At 42.6% G+C, this 18,398-nt stretch overlaps 1 protein-coding gene across 2 annotated transcripts in view; it reads left to right on the top strand.

The window, feature by feature from the left end:
* The window catches only part of RADIL (Rap associating with DIL domain), a 119,710-nt gene that overhangs the window by 79,140 nt on the left and 22,172 nt on the right, over positions 1–18,398 (top strand). For both annotated transcript variants that reach the window (XM_069084762.1, XM_069084763.1), the window contains exon 8: positions 15,348–15,585. In XM_069084762.1, the coding sequence (XP_068940863.1) occupies positions 15,348–15,585 (238 nt within the window). The remainder of the gene's footprint in view (positions 1–15,347; positions 15,586–18,398) is intronic.

Consider the following 18,398-nt stretch of genomic DNA (forward strand, 5'->3'; position numbering starts at 1 on the left):
CCTGTACACATACATACACACACTCACAAATGTATTCATATACCCATATACCCTCCCACATAGACACATATATGCATGTATACATATAAATATATATACATCTCTATTCCCTTCAACTATTCCCATACTGAGAAAAGCCTCATAAGTTACAACCATCATTTTTCCATGTAGGAATGTAAGTAGTTCAACTCTGATAAGTTCTTTATGATTTCCTCTCCCTGCTTACTTTCTCATGCTTCTCCTGCTTCCTGTATCCGAATGTTAAATTTTCTGTTCAACTCTGGTTCCTTCATCAAGAATGCTTGAAAGTCCCCCACTCCATTGAATGAACATATCTTCCCCTGAAACATGATACTCAGCTCTGCTGGGTAGGTGATTCCTGGCTTCAATCCCAGCTCCCCTGACCTCCGAAATATCATTTTCCAAGCCCTCTGATCCCCCAGTGCGGAAAGCTGCCAGATGCTGTGTTATCCAATTGTGCCTCCACAGTATTCAAATTGTTTCTTCTTGGCTGCTTGTAATATTCTCTCCTTGATCTGGGAATTCCAGAACCTGGCTATAATATTCCTAGGAGTTTTCTCCCCAGGATCCTTTTCAGGATTCCCTCAACCCTCCATTTTGCCCTCTGGTTCTAAAACATTAGGGCAACCTTCCTTGGGAATTTCTTGGAGGATGACCTCTAAGTTCCTTCCTTGATTATGACTTTCAGGCAGTCCAACAATTTTTAAATTATCTCTCCTGGATTTATTTTCCAGGTCAGTGGTTTTTTCAGTGAGATACTTCACATCGCCCTCCATTTCTTCATTTGTTTGGATCTATTTAATAGTATTCTGACTTCTCATAAAGTCACTAGCTTCCATCTGCTCCAATCCAATTCTGAAGGAATGATTCTCTTCAGTGAGCTCTCAAGATTCTCCTTCCATCTGGCTCTCCAAGCCATTCCTCTCCTCATTGGCTTCCTGAGTCACTTTTGCCATTTGAGTCAGTTCATTCTTTAAGGTGCCACCTTCTTCAGTTAGGTTGCTGACCCTCATTTTACAATTTTCTTGCATCATTCTCATTTCTCCTCCCAACCTTTTCTCCACTTCTCTTATTTGGTTTTCAAAATCCTTCTTAAGGTCCTCCATCGCCTGCAAGCAGCCCATTCTTTTCTTGGAAGCTTCTGGTGCAGGAGCTCCAACTTTGCTGCCTTCCTTCTGCTCCATGCCCTGATCCTTCCTGTCCCCAGAAAAGGAATCCAAGTCAGACCACTGTGCTTGCCCTGCCTCCCTCATTTGCCCATGTTGCCACTCAGTTACTTGACTTTTGAGCTTTTTGCCACAGTACTGTATCAGCAATGCCATATTCACAATGCCTATGGAGATTACAAATATGCTGATATAATTATCCATTACAAAATACATCACATTTGCCATATGAGGAAATAAACTAGAAAATTTATTAAGATACCAAAAGACTGAGTCCCAAAACCAGAAAGTGAAAACCATCAGAGTAGTTATGATATTGGCACAGGCAGATAAAGTAGAAAGCACCCACATTTTCAAGCCTTTAAAACAGAACAGGCTACCTCAGGCAAAGGTCCTCCTCTCCCCACGTACAGCAACCACCCAGCGTCCTGGAAGCGCGCTCCCAGCAGCTCCGGCCCCTGGCAGTCCTCAGCAGGAGTCCTTAGCAGAAAGTCCTTAGCAGTCCTAACTCAAAGAGGGCTTCGCGCTGCCACTGCCTCTGCTGCTGCCGCCGCCATTGCCACCACCACCATTGCCACCACAGGAACGCTAGCTTGGCTTCTGCTTCCTCTTGCTCCGCCCCTTCCTGCTACGTCAGCAAGTCCAACGGGGCATGGAAGATCTTTAAATCCCATAACCCTTACAAGTAGAACTCTGCTGCTGGAGTGGGGAGCCCTGTCCCAATAGCTGGGGCTTCGCAGCTGCTGGAGCTGTTAGTTGGGTGCCTTCTCTGAAGCCTCCACATGCTCCGGCAAACTGGTCACGTACCCCAGGACCTCCACCCTAGACCGCAGTTCAGACCCAAGCAGGGTAAAGCAAGAGTGATTACCCCTCAGACTGGTGCTTGGTCCCCCTACACTCTGCAGGCCAGGAGCTCTGAAGCAGCCACGTGGCAGTGGCTGCATGGCCACAGCGCCTCAGCTGCTTCTCCCTCCAGGAGGTAAAAACCCAACTGTACTCCTGAACTGGTTCACAAAGTCCACGCTGCACTGACCTCTCACTTTGTCCTTAGCAACTATGGGTTGAAAATTCTGGAAGCTACCACAGCTACTGGTGATCTGAAGTTCCTCCAGCCAGCGGCTGGTTGTGACCGCCCCGAGGCTAAAACCTCCGGGTGCTGTGCTAGCCGCTTCCCTGCTGGGCTGTCCTCAGCAGGAGGTCAGATTCTCTTTGTCATTCTGTGGGTTCTGTAGCTCCAAAGTTTATTCAGGTCACCCCCTACATGAACTGGAGGAGGTGGAAGTGGGAGCCCCACGGAAGTCCTGTTTCTACTCCACCATCCTGATTCCACCCCCAAGATTTATTGTTAAATTATTTTGTAATAGGATATTTCATTCTCTTTTTTCAGTCTTTTGACTTTTTTTTTTTAATATTTCTCTTTGGTTTATTCAGATTCTTCAAGACTTCTGTTACTTAAGTAAGATTTTGTGCCACTATTCTATGTTGAGTTATTACTTCTTTTCCCACCGATAATCTTTCCTCTGAAACGAATTTCTTTTTCAGTTCTTTCTTTAGACATTCTTATTTATAAAATAATTTTTAGCTTAAAAAAACTTTATTTCTTCTAGAGATTCTAACTGTGTTTTTCTTTAAGGTTTTGCTTAAAGATGTTTTAGGGTCATTCTCTTAATCTGGGTTTGCTTCTTGAGCATCCCTGTGTCTCTCAATAGTTCTTTATTGTGAGAATCTTTTTTTTTAATTCACTCTTCCAGTTTTGTTTTGTTTTTTAAAGCAATCAGGGTTAAGAAACTTGCTCAAGGTTACCTGGCCAGTTATTTCTGTGTGTGGTGCTGAGTGTCTGAGCCTGGATTTGATCCCCAGGTCATCCCGACACTGGAGCCAGTGCTCTTACTCACTGTGCTGTCTGGCTGCCCCCACTCTTCCAGTTTTATTTCCCAAAGTGGAACTTTGTATTTGGGCAGGGATCTTGGGCCTGGGTGATAGTACTGTAGGCTGTCCCCTTCTGGGTATTTGTCCCCAGTCTTTGTGAGCTGGCTAGAAAGCTCTTCAGAATCAAAGCATCAGAAGGACATGTTCCCTTTTGGTCTGAGGCCCTCTGATAGTTGTGGGGATTGCATATAAGGCAGCACTTCTGAGTTAGCTCTGTAGCTGCTGCTGCTTGTTCTTGTGCCTTTTCAGTATAGACTCAGGCCTCCGACCACTTCTTGCTCTGGTATGAAGCTGCAGGTCAGCTATCCCAAGCACTGGTCTCTTTTCTTTCTACACGGGATCAATCAGTGACCCAGTTCTGGGGTCAGAGCAACAGAGTTTCCAGTTGACTCCTGTTCCTGCTCCTGCTACTTAACGTATTGTTGGGTCTATCCCTGTTCGATCTGCAACTGTTTCTCATCCTAGTACATAGCTTTAGTTGGAAGTCTCTACTCTGATCCTTCTTGGCTAGACCCAGTCCCCAGTGCCTGCAGACCTTTATCTATCTCCTTGTGCTGATCTAGATAGAAAAAATTACTAAAGATCAAAATGAAAACATCAAGCAAGTGAAACTATATCTGTATAAAGGATAGGAGCTAATTATTATATATTATAATTATATATGTGTGTATATATACACACCCATATACATATACATACATATATACGTATGTGTGTGTCTGTAAGAAAAATTATAGCTCCCTCTTGGGTTGCCTGTCAAGTGTCTGGAAATGACCATGAATTTATTCTTTCAAAAGTGAGGATCAAAGGCCTTATGGAAATGCTTAGGGTTTTTTCCCTTAAGGGTCTTCATAAGGATCCTAACTTCAGATTCTAAAGTGGGGAGAGAGAGACAATAAATTTCTAATATTAAAAACAATTTTTTTAAACCATAAAAATCCAAGCAAGGAGAGAAAGACCTTACATAGTCATATAACATGCATAAATGTGTGTAGGCATGTAGATATTTCCTAATAAATAATGTCACCTCACTGATATTATTTTTTTATTTGATGAATTATGATTTTCATTCCCCACTGTGAGAGAGTCTGGTTTGCAGTTAGAAAATTTGGTTATAGAAACCACAAACCAGATACTGTGATATGAATCAAGGCAGTCATAATTTAATGGGTCCTTGAACAAGATTATCTGTTTCAGTCTCCTTTATAACTATATTATCTCTGATTTAACTCTTCAGGAATTATAGGAAAAGCAGCAGCTGCTTTGGGGAAAACATTTTCAAAGGTGAAACACATTTGGAAGAAACTGGATCCTGTGAGGCTGAGGATAAATTAGTCCTCCTTTCTGGGTGCATTCATAATGAGAAAACTTATTAAATCTGTGATATGTCATCGAACCGTGGCATATTAACTTTGGCCAGTAAGTTCATTACTAAGCCTCTTCCGTTTCCCTGGCCACACCCTATTTGAGACATTTTTGTTTTCCCATCAAAGAATCTTGAATCTAGTCCATATCAGCCAGCTGCCTAAATAAGGTACATGATCCTGCTTTACAGGTAACCAGGAGCTCAGCAGGGTTATGGAGTTGAGTTGTGTCTCAGGGTGTCTGCACACCACCTAAGAATGCAGATGTGCAGCGGTGGTGACCATCTTCATCATCAGTACTGTCATTTACAGATTTCTCAACTCTTGGATTGCCTGTTGCTATAGCAGAGGCAGTAGCTGCTAGAGTGGCTTTTGACAGCTTTTGTTCTCCTTCCTCTTGGGTCTCATGATTTAACTTTAATTTCTGCTATGTATTTTTGAGTAGCAAAGAACTGGCAGCAAAGGGGGTGCCTGTCAGTTGCGGAATCACCGAACAAATTATGGCTTATGAATGTAATGGTGTATTATTGTATTATATACATGACAAAATGGATGGATTCAGAGAAACCTAAGATGATCTGTGTCAGTTGATGCAGTGAAGTGAGTGAAGCTAGGAGAACAGTTAATACAGAACAACAAAACTGTCTTTCTCAGAACTGGAAATAAAATACGTTGAGTTGCAGGAGAGACGTCCTCAGTGCTCTTTTTCTGTTCCTGTGCCTCTTTGTGTCCTGTCTAGTTGTCCATCTGTCAGAATAGTAGCAAGCCAAAAAAACCTCTTCTTTCTTGAGTCAAGTCCAGGAGCACTTTAGCAGCCAGAGTAGACTGTGCAGCAACTCCACACAGAGAACAATCAAAAAATGGCAGACCTTACTGTGACAGACCTGTTTTTAGTCAAGTTTTCCATGCTCAGGAGCCACCCAGAGGTAAACATTTAGTTTCATTTGGCCAGGCCTCTGGCAAAGGCCTCTCTCCATCTGGAGGAGCTTCTCAGCAGGAATATACTTCCCCTCAAAGGACAGAAGGAAATTATGAACCTCTTGGATCTGCATGGAATTGAGTTTTCCCATTTAAACCAGGTCCTTGGACCAGCTGACTCTCTTAAGGAGCTGCTATCAGACTGAGGCCTTAGTATGGTAACCCACTTAGGGAGGAGTTAAAAGGGCTTCCTTTTAGCAGTCCTTAGGAAAGAAATTTCATGACCTGAATTTTTTTACCAGGCATATAGATTTGGAATGTAGAAATTAGGTATCGTTTGACTGGGAAGAAACATGTTTCCATGAAAAGTGAAGTTAAACTTATATTGTGACTTGGCTTCACCTAGTTATAATGGGGATTAGAGTCTTTCTAAGAATCATACTAGAAACTAGGGTTTTTATTTTTTGATTCACATGAAAATTTTTTCCCTTTCTCCTAATTCCTTTGGGGTACCAGTCAAGAGACTGGGCCCTGGGGGTACAAAGACAAATGTTAGATGGTATCTGCCCTCAGGGAGCTTGGATTCTGCCAGGGAGAAACACTGTGGATACATGCAAACACATATAAAATACAGTGTGGGTATTATGATACCTGGTTGATAGTTTTTCTTTCCTCTCTAGTAACTTTATTGAATGCCATTTATACCAACTGATTAAATAGAGCATAGTTGTTCTTTGTTTGCTTTGTGGCATGGTGGATTTCTTTTTTGTTTTGTTTTTTTTTTCTTTTTAATAGAATTTTTTCCCCAGTTACCTGTCAAGACAATTTTTAGCATTCTTTTTTTTTTAGAACTTATTTATTTTTAGTTTTCAACATTGATTTCCACAAGATTTTGAGTTCCATATTTTCTCCCCATCTCTTCCCTACCCCGAACCCCAAGATGGAAGGCAAACTGATTACAACTTCTCCCATTCTGCCCTCTCTTATAACCCCCCATCTCTCTTTTTACTCCCTTGCCCCTTACTTTCTTGTAGGGCAAGATGGATTTCTGTACCCCACTGCCTGTATATCTTATTTCCTAGTTGCATGTAAAAACAATTTTTTAACATTTGTTTTTAAAACTTTGAGTTTCAGATTCTCTCCCTTCTTCCCTCCTCACCCACCCCCACCGAGAAAACAAGCAATACAATATAGGTTATATATGTGTAGTTATGCAATGCATTTTCATAGTACTCGTATTGTGAAAGACTGTCACTCCCCCCATTTATTCTGTTTTTTTCTTTGACCCTGTCCCTTTTCAAAAGTGTTTACTTCTGACTGCCCTCTCCCCCAATCTGCCCTCCCTTATATCATCCTCCTCTCTTATCCCCTCCCCCCTACTTTCCTGTAGGGTAAGAAACCCAATTGAGTGTGTATGTTATTCCTCCTTAAGCCAAATCCAATGAGAGTAAGGTTGACTCATTCCCTTTCACCTCCCTGCTCTTCCCCTCCATTGTACCAGTTCTCTCTTGCCTCTTTTATGTGAGATAATTTACCCTATTCTATCTCTCCCCTTCTCCTCCCAATATATTCCTCTCACCTCTTAATTTTATTTTTAGATATCATTCCTTCATATTCAGCTCACCCTGTGCCCTCTGTCTATGAATACACATATACATATATACACACATGTACTATATATGTATATATATACACACATACATACTCCATATGTATGTATATATATACACATACACGCATATATATATATATATATATATATTCATTTTTCCCCCTTCAACTATCCTAAACTGAGAAAAGTCTCATGAGTTACAAATATCTTTCCATGTAGGAATGTAGACAGTTCAACTTTAGTATATTCTTTATGATTTCTCTTTCCTGTTTACCTTTTCATTTTAGCATTCATTTTTAGAAGATTTTGAGTTTTAAATTTTTTCCTGTCTTTCATTCCCCTCTCCTCTTCCTAAAGTGGTAGACAATTTTATATAGGTTATGTATGCACTATCATGTAAAACAAATTTCTGTATTAGTCACAGTTGTGAAAGGAGAAACAGATCAAAGGGGAAAAGACCACAAAAAAAGAATAAAGTATGTTTGATCTGCATTCAGAGTCCATCATTTCTTTATCTGGATATGGATAGCATTTTTCTTCATGATTCCTTTGTTCTTGTCTTGGATCATTATGTTGCTGAGAAGAACTGAGTCACAAAGATAGTTGACCATCCTACAATGCTGCCGATACCTGGGACTGTTTTCCTGGTTCTGCTCATTTCACTTTGCATCAGTTCATACAAGTCTTTCCAGGTTTTTCTGAAATCTGCCTTTTCATCATTTCTTGTTGCACAATAGTATTCCATTACATTCATACACCATAGACCCATTCCCCAGCTGATGGGCATCCCCTCAATTTCCAATTCCCTGCCACCACAGAAAGAGCTGATATAAATATTTTTGTACATGTAGGTCCTTTTCCCTTCTTTGTGATCTCTTTGGTATACAGACCTACTGGTGGTATTGCCAGATAAAAGGGTATATGCACAATTTGGTTGCCCTTTGGGCATAGTTCAGTTTGCTGTCCAGAATACTTGGATAATTTCACAACTCTACCAACAGTGTATTACTGCCCCAATTTTCCCACATCTTTTCCAACGTTTATCATTTTCCTTCTTTGTCATATTAGCCAATCTGATAGGTGCAATGTGGTACCTCAGAGATGTTTTAATTTGCATTTCTCTAATCAGGAGTGATCTAGAGCACTTCTTCATCAATTGGGGAATGACTTATATCCTTATAAATTTGACTAAGTTCTCTATATATTTGAGAAATGAGGCCTTTATCAGAGACACTTGCTATGAAGATTGTTTCCCAGCTTTCTGCTTTCCTTCTAATCTTAATTGTTTTGATTTTATTTGTGTAAAAGCTTTTTAAATTTAACATAATCAAAATTACCTATTTTACATTTTGTAATGCTCTCTATCTCTTGTTTGGTCAAGAACCTATAACTCACTTAACTTCTCCTTTAAGAATTTGGATGCTTACGGGGCGACTAGGTGGCGCAGTGAGTAAAGCGCCGGCCCGGGAGTCAGGAGGACCCAAGTTCAGTTCCGGCCTCAGACACTTAACACCCACACAAAAAAGCTAGCTGTGTAACCTTGGGCAAGTTACTTAACCCCAATTGCCCTCCAAAAAAAAGCAAAAAAAAAAAAAAGAATTTGGATGCTATGCCACTTGGCATAATATGTTTAATGTTGATATTACTTCATTGGCATGGCTTCTTAAACTTTTCTCACTTGTGGCGTCTTGTGGACATGAAGAGTACAAAGTGTGCGTACTTTGTGTTCAGAACCAAGGCTGCAGTGAAATTGCACAATGCAACATGGCAAACCTTGCCAGAAACACCTTGGATTCATTACCCATTTGATTTCTAATTATTTTTGGTTGTTGGGTATTCAGAAACCTCTTACTGTTGCCAAATTTTTCATGACCCTGCATGGGGTTGTGACCCACAGTTTAAGAAGCCCTGGTCTATGGTACCTTTTAGCAAGATGCAGTTCCCTTATCTCTTTTAATTGGGTCTGTTTCTGGTTTTGCTTTGTCTGAGACCAGGATTGCTACCTCTGCTTTTTTTTTTTTACTTCAGCCAAAGCATAGTAGATCCTGCATCAGTCCCTTTTCTTTACTCTGTATGTGTCTCTCTGCTTCAAGTGTATTTCTTGTAAACAGCATATTGTAGGATTCTGTTTTTTTTATCCCCTCTGCTATCCATTTCTTTTTTTTTTTTTTAGAAAACGGGGTTTAATAACATTTGCTAAAGTTTACTCTGCCATTTTTTTTTGGGGGTGGCGCTGAGTATCTGAGCCCAGATTTGATCCAGGTCATCCCGACACTGGAGCCAGGGCTCTTACTCGCTGAGCCACCTGGCCGCCCCTAAGCAATTGGGGTTAAGTAACTTCCTCAAGGTTACATGGCCAGGTGTTTCTGGGTGGGTGCTAAGTGTCTGAGCCCAGGATTCGATCTCCAGGTCTTCTCAACACTGGAGCCAGTGCTCTTACTCGCTGTGCTACCTGGCTGCCCCTTATCCATTTCTTTTTGATGGGAGATTTCATCTCATTCATATTCACAGTTTTGATTATTGTGTATTTCCTTCTGTCCTGTTTTTCCTATTCTCTCTCCTTTCACCCTTTCCCTCCTGGAACAGTGTTTTGCTTCTGCTATCACCTCTCCTGACTACCCTCTCTTCCCTCAGGCCCTCTCCCACACCCCTCTCTGCCTTTACTTAATCTTCTTCCCTCAGTCCCTCTCCCACACCCCTCTCTGCCTTCACTTAATCTCCTCCCCTCTTACTTTCCTGTCCAGTAAGAGATTTTTATATTCAGCTGATTGTGTATATTAGAGTAAGGTTTAAGCAATGCCCATTTCCCACCTTACTATCTTTTCCTCCACTGTAATAAATTTTTTGTTCCTCTTCGTGTGAAATAATTTACTCCATTCTATCTCCCGTCTATACCCAGTGTAGTCCTCTTTCCCATCCCTTATTTTTTTATGTCATTCCCTCAAATTTACCATATACCCACATTCTTTCTAGTTGTACTATTAATGGTACAGTTTTTAAGAATTACAAGTATCATCTTTCCATGTAGAGATGTAAACAGTTTAGCTCCATTGAATCCTTTGTGTTTCCTTTTTCCTTTTAACCTTTTTAGGCATTCTTAAAGATTATTTATTTTAGATTACATTATTTGTTTATTGTCCCTCACTCCCTGAGAATGTGCACCTGCACCAGATTCATCTCTGCCCCTGCCCTTGTGAGGAGCAGCTCTCAGCTGCTGAGTAGACTGTTCTCTACAGTACTACTAAAACCGCCAGAGGTTCAGACAGGTGAGAACCTCAGCATCAGGCCCTTGACCTCCCTTGTCCCCAGATGTGGCTTCCAAACTAGCACTGTCTGAAGGGACACTGACACAGTAGGGCAAGTTCATTGGAGCTGGGGCTGCCACGGTGGGTGTGGCCGACTGGAGCTGGGATTGGGACTGTGTTTGGAAGTCTCATCCTTGGTCATTCTAGGAACCCCTCCCTAAAGCAGTAGCGCTTTTCTTGTGCCATCCAGGGCTTTACCCTGTGTAATGGAAATGCAAATTTAAAGATCTTCCCTGCCCCTAGGCTAACGTGCACCTGGAGCCTGGGGTGGGAGGCTTGTTTTTCAGTAGATACTTTTTGATTGGCCAGTGGGTCAATAAGGTTGTTACATTCTCTGAGCCAGGAGAAGGCTATATAAGCCCTGATGTGAGGCTTTGTTTTGGGGGCTCACTTTGAGAAGTGTTCTGTGATTTGATCTGTATTCTGGGAAGCCGTTGTTCAGGGCCCCCTCCGGCTTTGAAAAACCCAGATGCTGATTTGGTATGGATGTAATGGTTGGACAGTTTGGAAATCTGTCTACTTGATCTGTTTCTGTCTTGATAATTCTGCCTGTATACTTTGAAGTTCAGGGTGCTGACCTTTTTCCCCTGAACAAGGTAAACGATATATGTCTGACTGATTAAAGTAAGTTTGTTAACCCATTTTGAGTTGCTTTCCTTTAACAAAGCAGATCCAAGAACCTGTGGTGGCGGCAAACCCTGAGGACGCTTGGGGTGCTTGCTGCTATACCCTGTCTGAGGCCATGGGGCTCTTTTTCCTGATGGTGGCCTTCCTCATCCTCTTCACCATGTGATGGAGCCATTTTTATCCCCCAATGTTTCTGAATGTTCCTCCTGGTCCTTCCATGTCTCTTCCAGGCTGTGTATACCTTCCTCTCCATTTTACCGGGAAGTCCTGGGGAAAGCCATGGGTTCAGGGCATAACAGATGGAAGACAAATAAATACTGTATTAATAAGCTGGGAAAAAAAGAGAAAAGGGGGAAGTAGGCCAAATAAGTTTGGGAACTTCTGAGTAGAAGATCAAAAAGATAAAATATTAATCCTTAGACATGTATTAACACTACTATATGCCAGACACTGTGCTAAGCTCTGGAGATACAGAGAGATAAAAAAGGCAGTCCCTACCCTCTAGTAGCTTATATTCTAATGTGCCAACTAATATATACAATGTGCGCCATATATAGGATAAATAAGAAATAATTAACAGAGAGAAGGCACTGAAATTAGAAGACATTAGGAAAGACTTCAGTAAAACATGGGATTTTAGGTGGGAGGGTCAACTGGACCAGAACTGGTCTCTAAAACTTGTGGGTGGCCAGAGGCAAACAAAGCAGACTAGAGATGGGATAGTCAGGAATCAAACAGAAGTTTAATTTCTTTTTTTTTTTTTTTTTAAGCAATTGGGGTTAAGTAACTTGCTCAAGGTTACACAGCCAGTTATTTCTGGGTGAGGTGCTGAGTATCTGAGCCTGGGTTTGATCCCCTGGTCATCCCGATACTGGAGCTGATGCTCTTACTCGCTGAGCCACCTGGCCGCCCCCAGAAGTTTAATCTCAAAGTGAAGAAAATGCTTCCAAGTGAAAGTCTTCCTGAGAATGAGGGCTTATGGCTTATGGTCGGGGTAGGGTTTTTAAGCATGAAAACCACAAAAAGGCAGGGCCCAACATGGTCATTCTTAGGTCTTGAGTAAACAGTTCCCACTGTTAGCATTTTTTGGCACAATACAGGTGTTCCTGGGGCCTGTAGGGACAGTCTAAGTTATTAGAATCCTTGAGCCTAATGATCATTCATAGGGATACAGAACCAGAGTTAGTGTAGCGGGAGCAGGAGTACAGCACCCAGGGTGGTTCACTTAGCAGTTAGAGGCGCAGGGATTGTTCAGTGTCAGGAGATGTGCTTGATCATTTTCTGCTGCGGTACCACCTCCCAGGTCTCTGGGAAATACAGAAACTCCAACAAGTTTCCTTATGATTTCTTTTCCCTGTTTACCTTCTCAAGCTTCTCTTGCTTCTTGTATCTGAATGTCAAATTTTCTATTCAACTCTGTTTTTTTTCATCAGGAATGCTTGAAAGTCCTCTATTCCACTGAATGACCATATTTTCCCCTGAAACATGATACTCAGTTTTTCTGGGTAGGTGATTCTTGGTTTTAATCCCAGCTCCTTTGACCTCTGGAATATCATATTCCAAGCCCTTCAATCCCTCAATGTAGAAGCTGCCAGATTCTGAGTTATCCTGATTGTGTTTCCATAATATTCAAATTGTTTCTTCCTGGATGCTTGTAATATTCTCTCCTTGATCTGGGAACTCCAGAACCTGGCTATAATATTCCTAGGAGTTTTCTTTTTAGATCTTTTTCAGGAGGTGATCAGTGGATTCTTTCAACCTCTGTTTTGCCCTCTGGTTCTAAAACATCAGGGCAGTTTTCTTTGCGGACTTCCTGGAGAATGATTTCTAGGTTCTAACTTTGATCATGGCTTTCAGGTAGTCCGATAATTTTTAAATTGTCTCTCCTGGATCTGTTTTCCAGGTCAGTGGTTTTTCCAGTGAGATATTTCACATTGCCTTCTATTCTTTCATTTGTTTGGATCTGTTTAATAGCATCTTGATTTCTCATAAAGTCATTAGCTTCCATTTGCTCCAATCTAATTCTGAAGCAATGATTCTCCTCATTGAGTTTTTGCAGGCCAGGAGCTGAAGCTGCCACGTGGGGGCCACTGAACAGCTGAGGCTCCTCAGTGGCTTTTCGCCCCGGGGGCAAAAGCTGACGCACTCTCAACTACTGGGTCCCAACGTCCACACTGCACTGACCTCTCACTTTGTCCTTTGCATCTATGTGTTGATAATTCTGGAAACCAGTACAGCTGCTGGTGATCTGGAGTCCCTCCAGCTGGCTGGTCAGGCCCGCCTTGGGGCTAAAACCTCCTGTGGAGCTTGGCTGGCCTCCCAGAGCACTGCACTGGCTGCTTGCTGCCGGGCTGTCCTCAGAGGGAGGTTAGCTTTTCTGTGTCATTTTGTGGATTCTGTAGCTCCAGAGTTTGTTTAGAGTCCCCCTTTTACATGGATTGGAGGTGGTGGGAGCCGGAGCGACGTGGAGGTCCTGTTTCTATTCTGCCATCTTGACTCTGCCCCTGAAACTCCATGAAATCTAAATAGTATAATATCAAAGCAATACAAAATTTACATGATTTTGCCAGAGGATGTGATTATCCAGAGGATGAGCACAAAGGATTGTTGTTATGCCAAGCTCAAAGCACAGCTTGCTTGCTGGGCCTTAGCTCTGGAAAACAGGGCGTCTTCTAATAGCTTGACAACATGGAGGAAACCAAGGAAGTCAGTGGGCAGAGTTTGAAGAGTGAGACCCTGGGGGACAGCCAAAGAAAATGTCTAGAGCGGAGAGATGGAATGGCTTGTTCATAGCACAGCCAGATGGCCAGTGTCACTGGATAGAAGGGTATATGATAGGGAGTAAATAAGACCAGAAAGGTAGGAGGGAACTAGGTTACAATGGCTTTTTAATGCCAAGTTGCATTTTGTATTTGATCCTGGAAGTGATAGGGGACCCACAAGAACTTACTGAGTAGAGGGGATGACATGGTTCTCCCTACACCTTGGGAAAATCACTTTGGTAGCTGATTAGAGGATGGATTCAAGTAGGGACAGACTTGAGGTAAGAAGACCCACAGCAGGCCATTGGGGTAGCCTAGGCATTCATGTTAAGGGAGATTGCATTAGAGTGATATAAGTGTCAGAGGAGAGAAGGATGTATGTGAGAGATGTTGAGGCTGTGAGCTAAGTTCTACAACCAGATAAGATACTTCTTTACTGGAAAGTATTTTTCTCAGTAGAGCTGTGTGGAATTTCCATATTTTTGGTGGCATGAATGTTTTCTCCATCCTTTCTTTGGTATTAGACTTTATCTCCTCAAGGAAGTCCCATGGTTTCCTATGCCTGCTTTGAGTCTGGTTGATCAAATAGATAGCCTCTTGGGGAGGGGTATAATGTAAAGGTGGAAATAACAGTTTGTCTCATTTGATTAATTGTTCACACCAGATGAATAATGAAGAGCCATAAACAGCATTTATTCTTCTACTAATATACCTCATGAGGGGAGGACAGGCTAGTGACAATTTCCTTTAGGCTGCTCAGTTTTGGGTGCTTGTGTATATGATTTGGTTCAACTCAGAGTAGAAGGAAATGCTTCTGTTTATCACAGGATTATAACGTTATAATTATAAATTAATGTTGGGAAATACCATTTAAGTTCTTTTTTTTTTCCCCTGGAAAATCAAAGTTAGATCCCTCTCTCCTATCGTGGCCCATAGTGGAGTATTCTCTAGCTCCTTTTCCCAGAATCCATCTCTCTTTAGGGCTAAATCTAATTTTTTTCTGAATTCCATCGCTCTTTATCTATTTATTAAATGATTTCTATTTGCCAAACTCTGTGCATGGTGCTGAGGATGCAAGAACAAAGGAGGAAACAGTCTAATGAGAGAAACAAGTATATATGTACAGCACACACACACGCACACACATGCACACACATACAGTGAATAGCAGCTAATGCTCACACAGCGCTCTAAGGTTTGCAAAGTGCTTTACAAATATTATCTCATTTTATCCATAGTCAACCTGGGAGATAGGTGTTATTATCATCATCCTTATCCTCATCTTACAGATGAAGAAACTGAGACAGAGAGGCTAAGTAGTTTGCCCAGGGTCAGGGTCACATAGCTATTAAGTATCTGAAGAAGGATTTGAACTCAAGGCTTCCTGACTCAGGTCCAGCTTTCTATCTACAGTACCATCTATCTACATTATATACAATTATATGGTTAAATATAGGTAGTTTGGGAGTGAGGACACTAGAAATTGTGTGTCGGAAGGGGGGGTATGAATCAGGAAAGATTTCCTGCAAGAAAATGGTGCTTGAGTTGATCTTCAAAGAAATTTAAGGTTGGGCTAAATCTCATTGGTTTGTTCATAGCCAAGTTGAAAAAAAGGTTGCTTGTGTTTCTTCTCCCCTCTCCAGTCTCTGTACGTCTCTCTGCCCATTCTCCTGGAGTGTGTCCCTTTCCAGAATGAGAACCGAGAAAGCTGGTGCTCAGCCCCACAGCTGCCTGAGGAACTGCGACGTATCGTGTCCATCTATCAGGCCACCCTGGACCTCCTGCGGCAGTATGAGGTTCACCCAGAGATTGCCTCCCAGATGTTCGCCTACCTCTTCTTCTTCTCCAACACACTGCTGTTCAACCAGCTCCTGGACAGAGGTGAGGGGTGTGAGAGGTGTGAAGGATGCGAGAGGGTTTTGTTCCCCCAGGGGTACTTGATCTCTTTCTTGCCCTCTTAACATGTGGACTGCCTTTGAACAATGGGGAACCATCATAAGAAAACATTAATGAGAAGTGTCTTCTTAATCCTTTTCAAAAGCTTCCCATTTCTAAAGCTTGTCAGATGCATAAAGAGCAGAGTAAGAAGGGTTGGAGTGGTGTAGGTTAGGCATTCAGCAGAACTTTCCAACCACAAAAGTTGTGAGATTTGAGGATTTGGGGGGCGGCTAGATGGTGCAGTGAATAGAGCACCGGCCCTGGAATCAGGAGGACCTGGGTTCGGATCCGGCCTCAGACATTTAACACAAAAAATAGCTGTGTGACCTTGGGCAAGTCACTTAATCCCAATTGCCCTCCAAAAAAAAAGAGAGATTTGAGGATTTGTTGCTGAAAAGGTGTGTGGAGTTGTCTTTTTTGGAATTATTTAGGGTATATTTCTTTTAATATTCCCAGTTATGCCCAGCCAAGTATCAGCCTTGAATTATTGCTCTATTTAACACCTTCACTCCTACACATCTGTTCCTGAATGAAGATACAGAAAATCATATACTAGTTGTGTGACCTTGGGCAAGTCACTTAACCCCAATTGCCCTGCCCTCCCCCCTCCAAAAAGAAAAAATAAAGAAAATCATGCAGCTTTTCTGACTGGGTCCTTGATATATTTGAACTTCATTTGGGCCTTCCTTGCAGCTAGGCAATATTGCTCTACCTGTTGTATCACCTTACTATCCTGCTTTCCACAGTGGCTCTTCTAAACCTTCCCAAACGTACCATGACTCCTCTCCCTCTGCCCTGTCAGCTGGGAATCCTGCCTCATATTTACAGGAACAGTCAAGGCCATGCACTGTGAAATCCCTCTTCTGCCTTCTTCCTCAACTCCTGTCATTCAGGTGCCTTCTGCCACTGTTCTCCTGCTTCACCTCGATTTCACATGAGTAAGTAGCTCCTGACCAAGACTAACAAGCCCTCTCTCTGTTCCAGCAGTCCCTTTTCCAACAGATTACTGCCTCTGTCATCACCACTCTTTCAGTATCTTCACTTGCTCCCTGTCACAATAGGTACTTCCACTTTCTCTTCTCTCAGTCCTTTCTTAATGTCCTATAATCTGGCTTTCTACCTTATCATTCCACCAAAACTGCTCTCTCCAAAGTCACTAATGACTCCTAGTTGCCAAATACATTGGTCTTTTCTCGGTCTTTCATTCTCCTTGATCTGACTGCAGCCTTTGACACTGTTGTTCTCTCTCCTCAACACTTTCTTCTCTCTAGGTTTTCAGATATCTCTCTCTCTCTCTTGGTTTTTCTCCTACCTATCTGACCACTCCTCTACCACCTTTGCTGGGTCCTCTTTCAGATCACAGGCTCTTACTGTAGGTATCCCTCTGGATTCTCTCCTGGGCCTTCTTTTCTTCTCCCTCTGTGCTGTGTCGCTTAATGATATCTCGTGCACTCTCTATGTTGATGAATCTTAAATCTACCTATCTTGCTTTAAGCTTTCCGCTGACCCCCAATCTCCCATCTCCAACTACCTTTCAGACATCTCAAATTGGATGTCCAAATGAACATCTTAAACTCGGTGTGTTTCCCCTAAAGCCTACCCCTTCTCGCCACCCTCTTCCTGGAGAGTCACACCACCCTCCTAGTCAGTCCTTCAGGCTTGCAGCCTGGGAGTCATCCTGAACTTGCTATCTCTCAGCCCCTATATCCAGTCTGTCACCTCAGCCTATTGATTCTCTCCTCTGACACTGCCGCCTCTCTGGTACGGGCCCATATCGCCTCACGTCTGGGTTATTGCAGTAGTCTGCTTGTTGGTCTGTCCTCACTCCAGTTCATTCTTCGTTCGGCCCCTAGAAGGAAGGAGCTGTGTTGCCCAGCAGTGAGGCGACACTTAGAGAGGTTGTTCTTTGTCCTTCATTCTCAAAGAGGATCGTCAGGGAGGTGATGCCATGACATGCAGGTGAATTGGATTTTAGTGAGGGAGGGCTGTGCAAAGCCACCAGCCTCACTTTCTTCTCAGGAGAAAGCAGCCTTTGACACTGTTTATCACCCTGGATCCAATGGCAAGATGGACATCAGATGACTGGAGATTTGCTCAGAGTGAATGTAAATAGCAGTTGTTTTTATTTTAACCAGAAAGCCTGAGGGTCTTCCACTCCCAAATTTTTTTCTTTTTGACTAGATAAAAGAGACCATTCTCTGCCTCATTTTTTACCTAGCTTTAATCACTGAATGGGCATTGCCTCAGTCAAACTGAGACCTGTTCAAGAACTTAGCTTAAAAAGGTGAAGGTCAGAGGGTGGAGGCAAGATGCTGAAATAAAAACAGGACCTTGCTTGAGCCCCAACTCCAACCACCTCCAATACCTATAAAAATGACTCTAAACAAATTTTAGAGGTACAGAACCCACAAAATGACAAGAGAAAAATAAATCTTCCTCTGAAGGCAGCCTAGTAGGCCAACAGGAAGGGTCTGTCACACCAGACTGGGAGCCAAGCACAGTTTTGCGCAAGGCACACAGGCCCAGACCCAGGGCGGCCCTGACTAGTGTCACAGACCAACGAGAGTAGAATTCAGGAGAGTAAATCACCAGCAGCTATGGCAGTTTCCAGACTTCTCAACCAATAAATGGCAAAGAGAAAGTAAAAGGTCAGAAGGGAACTCTTTTGGAACTGGGTAAGAAAAGAGTGCAATCTGGCCCCTGCCCCCAGGGCACAGGTGCGCAGTGGCTGCCTCCAGAGCTCCTAGCTTGCAGAT

This window comes from Petaurus breviceps, unplaced genomic scaffold, assembly GCF_028583685.1.
Source record: "Petaurus breviceps papuanus isolate PSGF00001 unplaced genomic scaffold, PetGlider_PUasm1.0 175, whole genome shotgun sequence".
Classification (NCBI taxonomy): Eukaryota; Metazoa; Chordata; class Mammalia; order Diprotodontia; family Petauridae; genus Petaurus; species Petaurus breviceps.